The sequence below is a fragment of the Anastrepha obliqua genome, chromosome 2, assembly GCF_027943255.1.
Source record: "Anastrepha obliqua isolate idAnaObli1 chromosome 2, idAnaObli1_1.0, whole genome shotgun sequence".
NCBI lineage: Eukaryota > Metazoa > Arthropoda > Insecta > Diptera > Tephritidae > Anastrepha > Anastrepha obliqua.
Window position 1 is genome coordinate 762478 of NC_072893.1, and position 19055 is coordinate 781532.

Here is a 19055-nt window from a genome sequence, read left to right on the forward strand (position 1 = left end):
TCAAATACTAAATCCTGATAAATGTATAAATTTTATTTTTTGTTTCGTCATGTAGAATTTCAGAACTCGGAATTTTCAAAATGTGTAGAATTTGGATGTCAGATTGCGCGGTGCACAAATGTTGTGATGTGTTGTTGAACATACTCATATTTGTCAGATGTGTAGACTTTACATTATTTATTTCGTATTTTACAGTTTGAATAATTGCATAATTGCATGTGTCGGATAATTGTGAAAATTCTATTATTGCAGTATTATAAGACTTTTTAGTATGGAAACACATGCCCAAATCCAAATATGGAAAATCTGTATCTGCCTTATTGGCCGCTGAGCGTGCTAAAAAATATAGTAACATTTCTGGACCTTTGCACGTATGAGCTGTATGAGCTTTACGACGATATCGACATAGCGCAGCGGATAGAAACGACTGGCGCGCTTTGTTAAACCCGGCCAAAATCGCGTAAGCGGTTATCGCACCAATCAAGAAGAAAAAGATAATGATAACAACGGTTTAGTTTCACGCAACGGTGAGTTCTGTTTTGTCACAAACAAAGCAATGATCTTTTCATCTTTGGGCCTCGTCCGGTTAAGCCGTCACCGTTTTCAACTTCAGTATATTGTTGCACCCATTTATTTACAAACGTTCTCGACTTTTTGAAATATTTTGCTACAAATGGACGTGACATTTTTGGACCTTTAGGGTGTGCACATAGGAATACTGTTTCAAATCGTTTTTCATACGCTTAACACATTTTGTAAAAACAACAAAAGTTTTCTGAATTTTGAAAATTATACAACGCGTTTTATTTAAATTTTCTTATAACGGATCTCTAAGTTTGATTTATGCCAGTCACGCTTCCATTAGACAGGCCGCATATTCTATCACTAATTTTGTTTTATAACCTCAATATATTTAAAACAGGTATCCCCAAGAGCTAATTTCAGGGGAAAGGAAGGAAACCAGATCTGGTGAATACGTTAGCTGATGGGTGATACATATTTAATTTTTTCACCGCGTTTTAGACTTAATCAGAATTCTGTATTTCCAGTTATAAGTTTTCAATCAATCCTTTTTCCAACTTTTCATTGCATATGTATGTATGTATAAACGAGTATGTATGTACGTATATATGTGTACATTTCAGAGCAACGTTCCCACTATTTTATGAAGGTCTATTTAACAAAGTAGGATTGAATTTGGTACGAGTCGTACTCATAAGAATCAAACTATAATGTTAAATTAAAAAACAATCCGATTTTAATTGTTTTGCTTATAGTTTTTGTCATCACAGTTCCTTATTAGAGAGTTGCACTAAGTTGTCAATCAAATTATTTAATACATCTGGGTTATGATGAAATACATACACACATACATGCATACATAAATTCGAAAATATAACATCACGCTCTGCCGTCTGTAGTATCTAAGCAAACATCAAAGTTACTATACAAAGGTTTTGTCTGAAGCTATGGCTATTGCATAGGGCTGGTTTTGCTTGAAAGGCATCTGAGAAATACCAGAGAGTGTCATTAAACACGTCTGCTGAGCTATAATCAAATTTATGTAATATTTGAAAAGCAGCGTGGAATTGAGTTCTCTTGAAATAAATAATATAGTATTTACATGACTCTTTTTCCCCATGTTTCCTTTAGTTTACAATATCTTTCAATTGCGCTATTGACTATCTTTTCGCTCAGCTAATTCTGATTGTGTGTGTGTGTGTGTTCATATCAGTTTTTACTTTGGAGCAAAAAGCAAAGAAAAAGCAGCAATGTGATTACATTCCTAATTCTAGCTAAGCAAATAAAGAAATAGTGGAATCATTAGTAACTGCAAAACTTAAATGCGAACAATGTAGTTTATTATAATATGAAGTGCAACCAAGGGCCGGTTTTGGGGTTGTTTATTATTCATGCTTTTTCGTACATGTATCTGGTCCAGAGAACGTTTATTATATTCAGAAGTTTCATCGACTACGAATAGTGTGAATTGTGGAAAATCAAATCGACTGGCGAAGACTAGTCACCACAACCAGCTCGACAGCGGATTGACAGAATTGAGTGGAGGGTAGTCCCACTAATGTATATTGCACTAATTAATTGCCGACGGCATTTCGCTATCCATTTGAAGTTGTTTTTACTTTTATTCATCCACATTTTATAACAGAACAATTCTAAACCTTGGGACTACAGAAACAAAATACATTCATAGATGCAAATTCATATTTCTGGAAGCTAAGTACACTCAGCCATAAAACGAGTGCACTACATTTCCCCACGCATACCTGAGCCGTCCATACACCAATTTTTCTGGAGGAAGATATATATTTTAAGTCTAAAATAAAAGAAATCACTGACGACTACTCGAACATAGTTAACATCGCGATACTTCTTATTATTTAGAATTATTTGCGCACATTTGGTTAATCATGGGTTTTTTTATGCCAAGGGCCCCACTCTGTATGTACAATATTCATGCAAGCACACATATTTATTTGTAAATAAGTCTTCTAAATGCTCGTCAGTCGCAGCTGTTACGCCTCAAGTGCTCGCAGAAACAAAAACAAAGTTATGTCTTCGACATTTCGATACTATTGAAAATTGCGAGGCCATTATTTTTTACTCACTCATGGTTGGTTGGTTAGAGTGGTGATTCATCCTGAATCCAACTAGCGCTTCCGCACCATTTTGTTGCCACATCCTCGTTACCAACTTGTTATTTACGGCATGACTATACCCAGTCTGTGCGGTTCAGGAACCTTATTAGGTTGTTGACCTCTAAGCCAGACAGTTGTTCGAGCTCCTCGAACAGCGGTTTGCCCAGGGTTAACATTCTGTCCTTCCATAGGGCAGGGCATTCACAGAGGAAATGGAAGATTGTTTCCTTTTTCTCCGGTTGTTTGCAACTGTGACAGTATGTGTTGTGAGGAATGCCCATTTTGGCTGCCTGTTCTCCGACAGACCAAAAGCCAGTTATGACTGCCGTTAGTCTCCAGGCATCCCGTCGTTTCATGTTTAACAATATTGATGATTGTTTAAGGTTGTAGGTGGGCCATAACGTTCTGCTGATTTTGCATTTCGTCTGGCCCCTCCATCTACACTCCGCCATTCGGAGGTATTTTAGGGAAATTGTACTCTTGACTGCACCTAATGGTGTGAATACCGGTTCTGCAAGAGCGTTATTCATGGCAGATCCCCCTCTTGCCAGTTCATCTGCTTTTTCGTTACCTTCAATATTCCGATGTCCTGGGACCCAGATTAAGGTAACATTATGTTTTTCGCTCAAGGTGGAAAGGCTATTCCTACTTTGTTCCACCACCATTGAGGTTGTAGTCGCTGAATCCAGTGCCTGGATTGCAGCTTGGCTATCCGAGAGAATAGCGATATTGCTCTTAAAAGAGAAGTCTGTGAGTAGTAGCCTACAAGCTTCCCCAATTGCCAGTACTTCCGCCTGGAAGACACTGCAGGTATTGGGGAGGCGCACAGATTTTTCAATTTTAAGTCTATGAGAATATATACCAGCTCCAACACCACAATCCATTTTAGAACCATCTGTATAGACTGTAGTGTCGAAGTTGTTTAATGAGAATCCCTTATTCCACTCTTCCTTAGATGGAAAGAGAGTGGCAAAATTCCTATTGAATGTTACCGTCGGGACGATGTAGTCAGTCCTCACCGAGGTTAACTGAGTTTGCCGCAATAGTAGACTGGCATGACCATAAGTGTTTTCTTTCCAGCGGCCCGCTTCGTTTAACCTAAATGCACTCATGGTTGCCGTCTTCTTAATATGTAGGTCTATTGGAATAACGTGTGTCAGTGCGTTCAGAGCCTCCCTAGGACATGATCTGATTGCGCCGACCGTTATTGCACAGGCTGATCTTTGTATTCTGCCGAGTAATTTGATGTTGTAATCTCTCCCTAGAGCTTTCCACCAAACTACCGAACCATACGATAAAATTGGTCGTATAACCGCCTTGTACAACCATAATGTATGCTTAGGTTGAAGACCCCATCTTCTTCCAAGCATACGTTTACAGGCATATAGAGCAATTTCAGCTTTCCTTACCCGTTCTTCGACGTTTAATTTCCAGCTAAGTTTGGAGTCCAAAATTACCCCTAAGTACTTTGCACTGGGTGAAAGTGAGAGGGTTTGTCCATTAATATTTGGTAGGGTAAAGCTTGGTACCTTGTATCTGGTGGTAAAGAGCATGAGTTCTGTTTTACGCGGGTTTAAACTTAAGCCACAGCCTGTTGCCCAAGAATTAAGCTCGCCTAACGCCCTTTGAATGATCCCACTGATCGTATTAGGACACAGTCCTGACGCCATTAGCACCACATCATCAGCGTACGCCACCGCTTTTACCCCTCCTCTATTAAGTTTTATTAGGATTTTGCTAATCACACATAACCAAAGAAGTGGAGATAGTACTCCCCCCTGTGGAGTACCCCTGTGGACTCTCTTAGTTATGTTGATGTTACCCATATTAGCTCTAATGATCCTGGTTTCTAGCATAGAGATGATCCAATTGGTGATACAATTTTCCACCCCTAAGTCTATTAACGCCCGTTGGATAGCATTCGTGCTAACGTTATTAAATGCGCCCTCTATGTCAAGAAAAGCTGCCATCGTATACTGTTTGTTTACTAGAGACCCCTCTATTGTTCGGATTACCTCGTGAAGCGCTGTCTCCGTCGATTTGCCTTTGAGGTAAGCATGTTGTGCAGTTGATATACTAAAGCTCTCCAGCGAACTTCTAATGTGCATATCTAAAAGCCGTTCCAAAGTTTTAACAAGGAAGGACGACAAACTGATCGGCCTAAAGTCCTTCGCTGATTCATGTCCTCTTCTGCCTGCCTTTGGTATGAAGACGACCCTAACAAGTTTCCAGCTGTTTGGAATATAACCTAGATTTAGACACGCTTTGAAAATTTCCATTAGCCATGGTAGAATACTATCAAGAGTTTCCTGTAACATCTTAGGAAAGATCCCATCAGGGCCTGGAGATTTGAAAGGTGAGAATGATTTGATTGCCCATGCAACCTTCTCTTTCGTAACTATTACATCGACAAGATGCTGTGGGTCATATCGGCTCCGCCGGATTCTCCCAGCATCATTGTCATGGGTGCTACATCCCGGAAAATGTGTATCTAAAAGAAGTTCTAGAGACTCTTCCGCCGTAGAAGTCCAAGTGCCATCCGGCCTCTTGACCCAAGAAGCCATTGAATGATCCTTGGACAGAATACGGCTAAGTCTCGCAGAATCTCTGGTAGATTCGATAGAAGAACAGAAATCTCTCCAGCTCTCTTTCTTGGCGGCCCTGATTGCCTTCTTGTATTGTCTCCGACTTTCTCTATACAACTGCCAATTACCTGTTGAGTAGCTGAGATTGAAATTTGATCTGGCTTCTTCCCTTAATTTTGAGAGCTCATTGCTCCACCAAGGAGGATAGGATTTTTTGCTATATTTAATTGGACATGACGTTTTGTAGGCCCTACTGAATGTCTTTTCCAATGTTGTGACCCTACTCTCAATGTTTTCTGCGAGAGTGATTTGATGGATCGGAATCCTTCCTATCCTATTCCCTACTACATTTTTGAACCGTTTCCAGTTTGTTCTAAGTGGGTTTCGATATGGTAAGGGTGGATCTACCTCAAGATCCAGGTGGTAGAGGATCCAGCTGTGGTCCGAAAAGGACTTTTTGCTTGAGACTCTCCAATTTTCTACCCTCACTGAGGTATTTTCAGACAGTAATGTCACATCTATTACTTCCGCCCATCCTCTAAAGCTTTCCGTGCTTGGAAAGGTGAAAGTCGGGGTATTACCCCTGTTACATACTGTTAGGTTAGTATTGATGATAAATTCATATAGGGACTCACCTCGATCATTCGTTTCGGTACTCCCCCATAGGGTATGCCTCGCATTGGCGTCACATCCTAGTAGCAGGATACTGTTTTTGCAGTCAAGCACAAGCCTACGAGCCTCGTCAGGTGGTGCTGGTTGGTCGTGTGCCATGTAGATGGAGGCAATTTTGATCCTGACGCCGTCAGTAGCCTCCATTTCGGTGACCGTCACATCCGATGAGCTGTAGGATGGGATTAAAAATACATTTAGATGTTTTTTTGCTACAATACATGCCCTGGGGTTACCCTGGGTCCGCTTATAGTACAAGTTGTAGTTTTTGAGAGAGAATCCGCTTACCTCAGTACTCCGCACTCTGGGTTCCTGTATCAGTGCGATGTCTACGTCCTCCTCCGATAGGAGAACGGCTAGGTTGTCCGTTGCAGTCCTGGAGTGCTGCAGATTGATCTGGACAACCTTGAGACCCATACTTACTGGTCGTTTTTAGGGGCGTCAAGCTGCATGCCCGTATGCTGCTCATTAGCGCCATCGTTTTGGGTGGACCCGGCTTCTTCCAGTTGCATGCCCATGAGCAACTCATTAGCGTCGTCAACCTCGTCCTGCTCATCCTCCGGATTTGCAGAACGGAATAACTTCAGATGCGCCTTCCTCACGCCAAACCGAAGTTTGTTGTCCACTTTTCCCAGTGGCTCAATACTCTCCTCCGAGATTTGGAGAAGGAAGGACACACTGTTCTTTTGCGGAGCCTCCGCTTTGATGATACTCCAGTCATCCATTGGAACAGTGCGGTTGTGTGCTTGCAGGTATGGTATTAACTGCTTAGCTTCGAACTCCATGTTCGGTATCCAGATACGAGCCCTTGGTCGTCTTGGGATCTCACTGGCTGGGATTAGTTTGAGCCTCAAACCTTCCCAGTCGCTCTGGATTTTGCTAATAGCGTTTTGAAGGAAATCAACAGAGAACTGATCGTCGCATTTGATCACCCTGTATCCACGGACCACCTCCATTGAATCATAACCTGGCACTTGACCCTCCGGGCTTGCCATGACGTGATCAACGACAATGCGAGACAGCCGTGCCTCGATTTCGGACCACCTTTCTAACGCAGGTTTACCGCGGTTCGTTAATTCGTCCACCAACGCCGTTTGCAGGTGATCCCGTGCCACCTCGTTAAACGCGCGTTTGGCTGGTTTGGGCGTCAGAGCAGTGTGAGACGTCTTGTGCTTTTTCGCAGTTTTACAGCCCTCGTCCTGCGAACGATTGCGTTTTACGGCTTCTGCCTTTTGGGTGGCCTGGAACGCCAGGTACTCATCGACCACATTTAGGCACCTTGCCTTATCGGCCGCATCTTTGGGATGAGTTTTACCTTCGGCCTCATTTTTGCTTATTCTGCCGAGAATAGCTAGAGACCGCTGGTAAAGCTTATATCTAGACGGTCCTTTTTTTGGGTATTGACGCTTTTGCCCCTTGGCATCAGCGGATGTGATCGGTTGATTTATAGTTGATGGTGTGCTGTGGCCCACAGCTTTGTCATCAACTATCTCTTGACTAGAAGCCAAGAGCTCGTCCTCTGAGGGAGTTCCCAACTTCCTCAGCTCGATTGTGTCCGTTCGTTTGTCTGTCCGTTTTGTCATTGGGTCCGTCCGCTTGTCTGTCCGACTGTCGGTTCGTTTTGTCTTTGTGTCAGTCCGTTTGTCCGTCTGTTTGTCTGTCCGTTTGGTAGCGTTATCCGATTTTTTGTTTTTTTGTTGTTTGTTCATTTGTCTGTTTCTTACGGTCACCTGCCCTTCCAAAGAGCTGCCCATGTCGCCATGTGCGGTGACCAATGAGGATGGAGGGGAAATAAACGGTCCGCCATGGCAGCGCCCCATACCATGGTAAGGCCACCGTTACAACCTGAGGCGGCCTGATATCAGGAGGGCTCCGTTAGGAGACAGCCTAATTTTATCCCCCGGCTGCCAAACCCACCCAATAGGCACGGGTCGCGTTACACCTTGGGTTGAGGGAGTTTTTTTAACGAAGTTTACGTCTTCGACCTGTGTGGTTCGCGGGAGACCGATTCTCCTGCCTTCCATATCTGGGAGGCGTTCCCCTATCCACCACCTGGGGACGCGCCCTATAGGGATAACAGGTTCCCCCAAGGGTTACTCAGTCATAGTAGATCAATATTAATTTTATTCAAGATATTATTATGGGTTCTCTAATAATTAGGTAATTATATTAGATAAATCAATTGTAAATAAAAAACCAAAACGCTGAACCAAGAGTGTGGCTTTTTTAGTGTACATACGAGTATGTTACATAAATACATACATACATATGTACATTAAACTTTCGGATGCATCCCAAAGCGCCACACGCTAATATTCAAGTATTCACTTCACGTGTAGTACTGTGCATAACAACAGCGACCAATGCCGCAAATTGCTAAACTTAAATTTTTCAATTAAAATCCACTTTTTATTTCTATCTTTAATGCATAGGTTTCATCATACTAAAGGTCTAAAAGATTGAGTAAATTATGAAAACATTTTGTTGGTGCTTTATGGGATTATAATTAGTACTTTTTGGCTCACAACTATAGTATGAATGTGTACATGTGTCAGTATTTCAGTTTATTTGACGAATGATGGTTGTTTTCTAAGTGCTGGATAAGTTTGTAGGCCTTTACCAGTTTGTCTTTTTGCGCGTTGAATGAATGATTTTTAATATGAAGAAGGAATTTATAATATAGCAACGAAAGTCTTTACTAATTACACAGTTGCTATATTTTCAGCCTGAGGTGCTCTCTCCAATATGATACGAACAGTATTTGAATTCCCTTATTGAATTCAGAACATTTGTTTTTTAATAATATTTTAAGATTTTATTGGTTCAATAGTGAAATATGAAGTGATTCAACAAGAAAGATTTGTATATGAATGAAATATGAATAATACGAAACGAAAAATAAGTAGAACCAATTTCAATACATTATTAAGGAAAATATTAAAATAATACTTGCAGCTAGCCTTCGGCGCTAACATTATCGAACAAAGAAGATTCCATGCGTTCCTCCCGTTGAACCTTGTTCAATATGTAATAAACAAAAAAGTCGTTACTAAAGTAGGATCACCAAAATAGCATTTTCTTTTACTTATTTTTTTTTTATTTATTTATTTTTTTTTGTCGGGACAACTAGCAAGTTCAGCACTCAGACATTACTCAGACGAACTCCGAATAAATCTGAGCAGATCTTGTGGTGCCAAGAAGCCAAGATGGTCGCTTCTTAACACATCAGAGCGAAGGCGGGGCAGACGCACCAGAAGTGGTCCGCCGTCTCACCCTTCTCTCACAAGCTGGGCAGAGTACACTGTCTGAGATGTCCACCCTTTCCATGTGCTTCGCCCATAGAAAGTGGCCCGTCATCAGTCCAACCAGCCTTCTGCACTCCCTTCTGTTTAATGACAGGAGGGGTTGCGACGGTCGATCGGACATGAAAAGTAACATCAGTTTAGTCCATCTGCAGCCTCTCTCAGCCTGCCAAGCTCGTGTGTGGGTTGTAGTAACCCATTTGCTAACCGTGGCTTTGATGGCCGCAGAAGGGAGTGACAAAACGGGTTCTGGGCCAAAGAAGTTGATCGTTACCCACGATACCCATGTGTCACGGGACCCATGTTAGCATCAGGCTATTATGTCTACCAACATAGTTCAGCCTGGATTTACAGGACTCGACTACCCCTGATGTGGTTGGGGGGCTATCTAAGGCCATGAGCGCAGCTTGGCTGTCGCTGCAGACACATAGATGTGCCTCTCCATCGGTTTTCCACAACAAAGTTCATCGCTTCTTGAACTACATACACCTCCGCTTGAAACACAGATGCATGCATTCCAAGAGCAAAGTGCAGTTTTGTCCTGCTGAATTCCACGTAGACCCCAGAGGCGGAGCCATGCTCGGTCCTGGAGCCATCCGTGAAAATGCGAAAACAGAATTTGCCGGGCTCATTTTCAAAGTTTTACCACAACTGAGCCTCTGGCAGCCCTACACTGTATCTCTTTTCAAGTACGACTCTTGATGACATGGAGTCAAGTGGCATGGAAAGAATCGTTGGATCGAAGTTCATGCCTTCTCTGATTTTCAATGCCGAACAGGGGGTACCAGTTCCCATTGTGTTTCAGCCTGCAGATGGCCTTCAAGGCCTCTCCTTGGATAAAAACATCAAGTGGTGGTAAACCAATCAGAGCATCTAATGCCGAGCCTGAAGTAGTCGGAAAAGCTCCGGTGCAACAGATGGCCACAGGGCGTTGTAGTCTCGATAAGGTCCTTCTGCCTCCCCCGAGAGAGAATCTACTCATCCAGACCACTGATACATAGGAGATCTTAGTTAGGAATTCAACATTTCTTCTTCTTCTTGAAAACCGCTTAAGCGATTTTGTCCGAGTTTAACAAAGTGCGTCAGTCGTTTCTTTCTCATGCTAACCGGCGCCAGTTGGAAACACCAAGTGAAGTCAAGTCCTTCTGCTACCACCATCGAATACTTTCAGAGCCGAAGCGTTTGCATCCATTCAGACGACATGACCCAGTTATCGAATACGCTTAATCTTTATTCGCTGCACTATGTCTATGTGGTCGTAAAGCTCATACATTGATACATTGCTGTTACCAACGTGGACAGATCCCAAAATCTTCCGGATATGTACGGAGACTCGAACCTACGCTCTCCCAACCGATTCGGCTACGTCGGTGGCGCCAAAGCTATTGATCTGGTATTAGTAACCCCTAAAACCATCTCTTGCAGTTGGTGTCACTCAATACCGATTTTAGCCGTCCCGCTGTATAATAAGAGGCAAGAATTAAATTTGTTGTGCGAAATATCTGTCTTGATCAGGGACCGAAAATAACAGTTTTCTCGAATTTATCAATTGGAAACATTTAACGAAAAAGTTGTTTCATAACGGTTATTACATTTCCGATTCTCTGCTCACTGCTTGTGCTCTGCTCGCTTGACGAAAAATTTTCATGGCCGCTAGCGAGTATAGTTATAACTCATCAAACTGGTATAACTCACTATTTTTAATATTGCCAACTCTCTTTTCTGATAGGGAAACTTTTGTCCCTTCAATTTGACGAATTCTCTTGACTGGGAGTATATTTTATGACGAAATTAAAAAAAAATGCACATTTTGACAGCTCCCTCACGAGAAAAAAAGTTTCGCATCTAGTCATCTATGGTTCAGACGGCAACGAAGCAACATGGGCGAAGATTGTGTGGATTTTTTTCGTATATCACCAACACACTCTCAGTTTTTTCGTACACAAACCGTTGTCATGACCCCTGCTACGTCAGCTAATCAGCTGATTCTTTATAATTCGGTGAGAGCCGGTTAACGGTCTGTTCTTGGTAGCACCTCTAAACATCTTTTCACCATGATTCTCTCAAACTTAAAACGTACTCTGTGTGCATACTACATACTTGACGACTTGAAATTGCTTGCGGAACATCAAAGGCCGCTTCCCTTTTTTCCTACTCAAACATTTCAGTCATTTAAATTTTGAATAGAGTACTTGTAAAAGCATACATATAATTTAAATAAAGAATTTTAATTAGGAGAGCAACTCTATTCACTGAACTATACTGAATACTGATTAAGTTTTCTCTGCTCTGAATTTAAATAAAATACACAGCTTAGAGATCTAAAACCTACAGTTCTCTATGTGTCCTAAGTTAAGTGGAGTTTAACACGTGAGGCTGGTATGGTAGGCTAGCCTAACTTATGTAAAACTATGTTTAAGTCTAACTAAGTAAAACCAACAGAGCTGTAAGTCTGATCTAACTGATAACAGGTGCTCTAAATCAATCTTAAAGACTAAAAAATACTATTCATGATTGCTTTTTTATCACATTAATGTTTCAGTTTGGTTTTTAAATATGAAATTTTTTTTGTTTCGATAGGGGCAAAATTAAGTATAGGCGGCCCTATGTAGGCCGCTACGCTGGAAACTCGTAATTCTAGGAAGTAGCTGTAATTTTTCTCATTACAAGTAAAATATATACATACATTTATACATATATAAAAATTATCAAAAATAATACTTTAATTTCAAAGCATATTACAAGCTTAATAAAAAAAATTATTTATGATCATCGTGCTTTGGAGGTCGTGTTCAAATGCTATTAATATTATTTCATGCATCGAGTTATGCTTAGTTGCGGATAGGTGAGTTTTTCGCGAAACTGAATTGTATGCGTAGCATTTCTTTTGAATTTGAAAAACGTTCTGAACGATTTAAAAAAAACTAACGATTTGGGAGCACTACAAACAACGTAAGTTCTTAAGCACTAAACGGCTGGTAAACCACTTTCCAACTGCCTACCCGTCGACGATCACAAGCTGGTTGGGGCTCTTCAGTTTTAAGACCGATCGCCGTCAGTGCAGAATAGGCTTTATCTTTAGGCAAAAAATTAATGTCGTGTCCCACTTTCAGCAAATAATTGTTAATGTACTCTGGCACCTCAGGTTCGACGTCCACTTGCATAGGTGCCAGTTGATGATGTACACGCCCAGCGTCAAGAGATTCTTGTATAGTATTGTTCAACATAAAATAACGTAGTATGGACTGTTGGAAAAAAACTTTATTTTGAATATATATGTACTTTATTTTTTTGAATTTGTGGTACCTGAGCAACAGAAGTAGTGATCCGCGATCCTCCAGCACCGCCAATCATCAATTTCACATCGCCATTTTGATCCAGCACTATACTGGGGCATGTGGAGCTCATAGGACGCTTGCCCGGTTTGATATAATTTGAAGGTGAGGAAGGAATCCCGTAAGTGTTTATCAGCCCTGGTGTGGAGAAATCATCCATTTCGTCATTAAGTATTATGCCTGTTTGACGAGATCGAACTTTGGAACCAAAGCTTATGAAATAAAAATAAAGTTTGAAATTTAAATCTATAATGAAATTTAATTCGTGTATTAAAACGTTTAATAAGGGTTGTCAGATACGTCAAAAAAGAGAACAAATGAGGGCTTTAAGAATGTCTACAAATTCAGTTTGTACAAGTTAGAGTATGCGAGCTCTTTCGTTTATATGGATATGTGTACTAAGGCTTTTAGAATGCTTGTTTGTCGGGTTTGTCTGTAAAGCATTTAGGTCGCGCCTAATCAACACATCAAAACCTTGTCATTGTAACATTGTAAATGTGTAATATTCATGAAAAGGTATATGATTTTATACTAATTACGTTTTAGAAAATCGTGGCCTGGGTTTAAAGAGTTCTGTGTACTCACTGACTGTTTACCGTACTGGTTATAGCGATCGCGTCACCGTTTGGTGCTAATACTGCAATGTTTGCCGTTCCTTTGTCGTCTTCATTTGTAAAATTTGCACCGTAGAAAGCAAAATCCGCGCACGTCCGATCATCACAAATAAGTTTTCTATTCTCGGCCGCAAAACTGGAGCTAAGCAAATTATTATAGGTTTCAGCCACATCCGGCTCATAGTGTATATCGCCTAGGGAAGTTCGGTGCCCGTATGCATGCTTGAAAGTCTCGACCAATCGCTGCCAAAACACAGTTTCATTTGCAGTGTACATCGGTTCCATGACGTTGAGAATGAAGGCAAGTACAGCACCGCTAGTAGGCAAGGGAGTGGTATGTAAGGTGTAACCTCGCTCAAAATGTACTTCAACTGAATCTTCCCAACGTACTCTACGGATGTTCTTGTGTAAACTTAGAACACATTCAGTTAATCGGATACGTACTCACTCGTAATTTCTCAAATCCTCCTCCGTTATGATTCCACCCATCTCTTGTATATCATGTACGAGTAGTTTTCCAATTATGCCACCTCTGTAAATTACCTCTGGGCCCTCTTCAGCCACCATCCTCAACGTTTCGCCCAATTTCCGGCGATACATTACTTCACCTTCTTTGTAAAGATCATTCGTTTCAGGATTAATAAATATTTCGGCCATTGAGGGTTCGTTACGTATACGGTCGGCATACAGGGTCAGTACATTTGAGAGATATTTTGAGACTTTAAGACCTTTAAAGCACAATTCAATGGTCGGTTCGAATAACACCTTCCACGGCAGCTTCCCAAATTTGCTATGTAAACGCCAATATCCGAAAATTTCGCTTGGTACAGCTGCTGAAATGGCGCCTACGGACATACATACTTATACATTTGTACATTATACCACTACATGTGTACTGCTTATGGCATTCGATGACTCGATTAAAATCATCAATTAAAATGTTATTTGGCAAAATGTTGCTTACCGGTTATATGTTTGTTGATGAACATGTTCTGATCTGACAAAGCCGGTGCAGTTTCGCGCGCAATTAGTGTCTCCACTTTGCCGGTTTCTTTGGTGTAAATTGTTGCAACAAACCCTCCACCTACACCCATGCTATGAGGCAGCATAACGCCTTCACACAACAACGTCGCAATGGCCGCATCCACTGCAGACCCACCGTCACTTAATATTTTGCTATACGATACATATGCATGTATGTGTGTGGCGCAGTCAATTCACATTTAAACACATATTGAAATAAATAAATATTATGTAATATGTATGTATGCACATCTGTAATTCTGTCTTATGCATTTCGATTTACCCTCCAATGTCGGCGCAACCATCACCATTTGATACTACGGCTCCATATCCCAGTTTTAATGGCTCATTTTGTTTATTTCTCAATCCAAAAACCAAACCGAATGAAATGCCAATAATGGCTAGAGATAGTATTATCCAAATAATGGCGTATTTTTTGCAATATTCACTGAAATATAAATTGTTTGTGAGTGTGGGTGTTTTGTTTTTGTTAATTTTGACAAATTTTTATAAATGCAAAATTTTCGGCGATTTAATTCGATACAATTTGAAAGAAGCAAAATACAAGAAATTTCACAATTTAAAATAAAAACTTGATGTACTGAGTCTGTCAAAAATGGCTTTCAATAAAACAGTTCTGCCAAAAATTTTTTGTAAACCTTTTGTCCTCTTCATCTGTCAGCAATGGCGATTTCATTTGAATTACTTCCAAATTTCGCCACGGGGTTCGGGAAACAAGTGGCAAATTACTGAACATAACTTTTGATCATTTATAAAGACGTTTATATGTATGTATGTACGATTGCAGGAATAATACGTATTTTTAAATTGGTTGATCTAGAAACGACCAAGGGTGGCTAAGTTTAAAATGCTACCATTTACATACATTTTTTATTATATCTTTCAAGAATGCGGCGATTAGACTCTGGTCAACTGTAAGTGTTTTAATATTTTCTACAACAAATGCAACTATTATCGAAAGTTTTTTTAATTAGCCAATGTTAGAAAATACCCGAGTCCTTGGTGAATTGGATTAATAAATAAAATTATGGTTTGATTCAAGGCGGTAGCGGTAGTACAAAAACAAATAATTACAGGCAAGGCACATTGAACAAGCAATAGCAGTAGAGCAAAAACAACAAGAGTGAAGAAAAGACAAGGAGAAGGAATAGCTAATTTAATTACGCAACAGCCAGTAATAAACAGTTGGAGGAAATCCGTAAATGACGTTTACTGAGGTTTCAAAAAATTTAGTTTAATTTTATTTAGTTTTTACTTTCACGTTTCTCTTTACATTCGTAAAATTATTTATCTATGTCACAGAAAACACAGAATTGTATGTAAAAAAGTATGGTAATAATCTAGGATTATTTTATAATCTCAGATTTTGGGAGAGAAATTTTGTATGGGAAATCTCGCTTTTTAATTAGGGATTGGGTGATAAGCACGGAAAAGTAGATCATCTAGTTATTTGAGTTAGAGATCAAATAAATAAAAAATAAATCAAATCAGCTGTTCTACCGACACTACCTACCTGTTCAATGTGCCTTGGTTACATATACATATTTTGTTTTTCCTTTTGGTACACCAATGTCAAACTCCATACAACAAACACAGTCCCACACCAACCGTGTTTGTCCCAAATACTTGGATTTATTTAAAGCAAAATACCTTTGTGGCCAATTAATTAGACATTTTTTAGCTAGGTATTGTTAATTTATATGGAAAGTGAAATAGTCGTAAGTTTTTTAGTATTAACCGTAAATTTTAATAGTTTGTGAAATAATTTAAAGTTTAACTTCATCATTTTCATATGCAAAGTACTTATGTGAGCCACTGTATAGGTAAATTAGAAGCGAGCTCGTACGTTCTTTTGTAGTTCGATTGCAAAAGGATGCAGCTATCAACTGGAAAAGTTTTTTGTATGTTTATTGCCACGTAATTTGCTAAATTATCTGCGAAGAGTTTAAAATAAAAGTTCTGCGAATAGGGGAAAATTCATATCGTCCTAATGGAAATACCAATTCTGAAAGTACACGTTTTGGTACCGGTTATTGGTGACAGTCATTCGTTAACGCGCTTCGCTGTAATTGTACAAAATCGTCTAAGTGGTTAGCTTTTAAAAATATTCAATTTTTATTCAGAATATTTGATTATATAAAATTGAGTCGATTTGGAGGTAACTAAGTAGATTATTAATTAAATGTATGATGCAAAAATATGTTTATACAAAAATATTAAATAAATATGTATTTTTTGGAATTTCTACATATATCATATATTAGGTGCGCAACTAAATTTTGATGAAAATACAACTTTATTATGAAAAAATAGTTACAAGTGAATCATTGAAAGCATTGCCCATCGCTGGCTACTACTTTTTCCCATCTTTCTGGTAGATCTCGTATACCGTCGCGGTAAAACTGTTTATCTTTTGAGGCTATCCACGGATCAAGCCGTTTTTTGATGTCTTCATATGAATGGAACTGCTGGTCAGCTAGACCATGTGCCATCGATGGGAACAGGTGATAAATGAACGGCGCAATATCTGGAGAATATGGCGGGTGGGATAGGATTTCCCATTTCAGTGTTTCCTGGTAGATTTTAACGGGTTTGGCAACGTGAGGCCGACCGTTGTCATGCTGTAGAATCACTTTTTCATACCTCTCCGCGTATTGCGGCCGCTTCTCGCGCAGTGCTCGGCTCAATCGCATCAATTGAAGTCGATGCCGATCCCCAGTGATGGGGATCGCTTGGTTTTAACAGTTCATAATAAATAACACCAACTTAGTCCCACCAAATACATAGCATAACTTTCGTAGCGTGAATATTCGGCCGAGGCGACGACGTAGAAGCATGACCGGGCAGTCCCCATGACTTTCTTTTTCATGATGCGATAAGGAAACCCCTTCTTTTTTTGCCGCTGGAGCAGTTGTTCACAGGCGAAAAAACGACGTTCAACATCCCTTGGTTTTAACATAAGGAACTCAAGTCCCCTGTTTCTGAATCATTCCCAAAGCATGCAATCGCTTGGAAATGGATTGGCGGGTAACTCCTAATACTGAAGCAAGGTCTTTTTGCGTTTGTCACGGATCCTCATTGAGCAATGCCTCCAATTCAGCGTATCAGTATATGATACCAAAACAAAATCACTAATGTGTCGAAGCAGTTTGTTTACCATATATCTAAGATTGGTTTATGACGTTTAGGTTATGTTACAATCGACTAGCACACACTGCTGGCGGCATCTATTGATAAACAGCGGGAACTTAGTTGCTCACCTAATAAATAAAAACGTAAGAATTTTTGGTTTTTTACACCATTGAAAAGCCTATGGTTGTATATGGTTTGTGTGCGAAACTTATAATAATATATTATTATTATTTTATTATTATTATATATAATAATAATAATTTAATTTAAATAAATTTAATAAATAATAACATTTCAAAATAATAATTTCTTAAAAATGTCTAAGTATCAAAGCAAATACTTAGAAAAAATATTCCAAAATTAAATTTTTTATAACATTGCCATCTGAATTTTATTGTAAAAATATCGATTTATCACACATTTCAGTTGAATATTGAGATATAGACATTAAATCAAAGCGGTAATAAAAATATTTTTAACTGATGTTGACACTTACTTTTTCGACAGTTAGAAATCGGTTACAAAAATATATTGATTGTAAAAAATATGTATACACACATACATATACATACATATATAAGTGTAAAGTTAAAAAGCCATAATCCGATATTTGGTTTAATGGTCTTGTTATCTAATTTTAAACAAAAATTTAAATTCTTAAAATAATTTAATTAGACTTTAGGATATGGGTATCTAACGAAATGTGTTGAAGAATATAAAGGCAGGCGGGCACTGACTGGTGGTTTTATAAAAATGGTTAAAATCTTAGTTCATAGTGGCAGTTCTTCCCCCACACTCATATTTACATACTATTGCTGAAACCAAATATCTGTCTTTTTTTTAAATCTCAACAGTAAAAAAATTTGTACTTAATTAAAATATGTATGTATGTTGTCAAATAAAATTAATGATTTGCGTTATTAGAACGACCTTGTAATGGTGAGTAGTTGATATTATTAATATATTACTTTTACTATTTTTTATTATGTTCTTAGCAAAAAATAGTGGTATTAACACTAGAACTACCGACCGGGCAAAATGACAGGTTGTATAAATTGTTCGCAAGATTTTCTCTTTAAATTTCATTTAATATTTTATGTTAATATTATGACTTTCTAATTTCATGTATTTAATAATTTTCTAGTTTATTTCGACCGGTCGTTATTTTTAACGTCTTCAACATGAAAACTTGCCAGTAACTACTTAAAGCCGCCACTACGGCGACAGTGAACAGAATTCCCGAAAAATGTAATTGCAGTTTTTTCCCAAATTTTCAGAATTTTGCATTTTGAGATGCATTTTTATTTTGTTATTGGTAATTGTTGTATATATTTGAAATGTACACAGAAAAGCGTTTACGGATATTTTACAATTTATCCATTTACGATTGCAAACAGATTAATTTGCTTTGGTATCAAATGTTTGGAATTCATTCATTGAAAATAGCCAGAATTGTTACGCACCGGGAGAAAACAACACGAACGATGAAAAATTATTCCACACCCAAAGCGAGATGCCGATTGACGCACTGGATTCCCGTTAATGGGGAAAGGAGCAAACAAGAGAGTTCTCAATTCCTTTGAGTGGGTTTTTTATCCTACAATGAAAGAAATGTGACGACTGATAACTTGTTTACCAGCAAATAACTGGCAAAGTATAAAGTTCCATCAGAACAGGAAAACCTGAATAACATCTTGAACAACCCTGAAAGTTCTAA

At 39.1% G+C, this 19055-nt stretch overlaps 1 protein-coding gene and 1 long non-coding RNA gene across 2 annotated transcripts; one reads left to right on the forward strand and one right to left on the reverse strand.

The window, feature by feature from the left end:
• Positions 1-11900: 11900 nt before the first annotated feature.
• LOC129239053 (scoloptoxin SSD14) lies at positions 11901-14984 on the reverse strand. The gene is made up of 7 exons (XM_054874330.1): positions 14845-14984; positions 14469-14633; positions 14127-14338; positions 13611-14007; positions 13134-13553; positions 12520-12760; positions 11901-12458 (listed from the first exon to the last, which is right to left on the reverse strand). Exons 1-7 carry the CDS (start codon positions 14940-14942, stop codon positions 12174-12176), a joined length of 1818 nt encoding a protein of 605 aa, XP_054730305.1. The 5' UTR covers positions 14943-14984; the 3' UTR covers positions 11901-12173.
• On the forward strand, positions 14907-15354 carry LOC129239055 (uncharacterized). Its single transcript, XR_008581821.1, has 3 exons — positions 14907-14973; positions 15094-15120; positions 15181-15354. It is a non-coding gene; the product is annotated as an uncharacterized LOC129239055 (long non-coding RNA).
• Positions 15355-19055: the final 3701 nt, after the last annotated feature.

Coding starts and splice junctions, on each gene's coding strand:
- LOC129239053 (XM_054874330.1), bottom strand. CDS start 14,942: ATGTTCAGTAATTTGCCACTTGTTTCCCGAACCCCGTGGCGAAATTTG. Junction 14,339..14,468: donor GGTTGCGCCGACATTGGAGG/GTAAATCGAAAT, acceptor TGTATCGTATAG/CAAAATATTAAGTGACGGTG. Junction 14,008..14,126: donor CATCAACAAACATATAACCG/GTAAGCAACATT, acceptor GTATGTCCGTAG/GCGCCATTTCAGCAGCTGTA.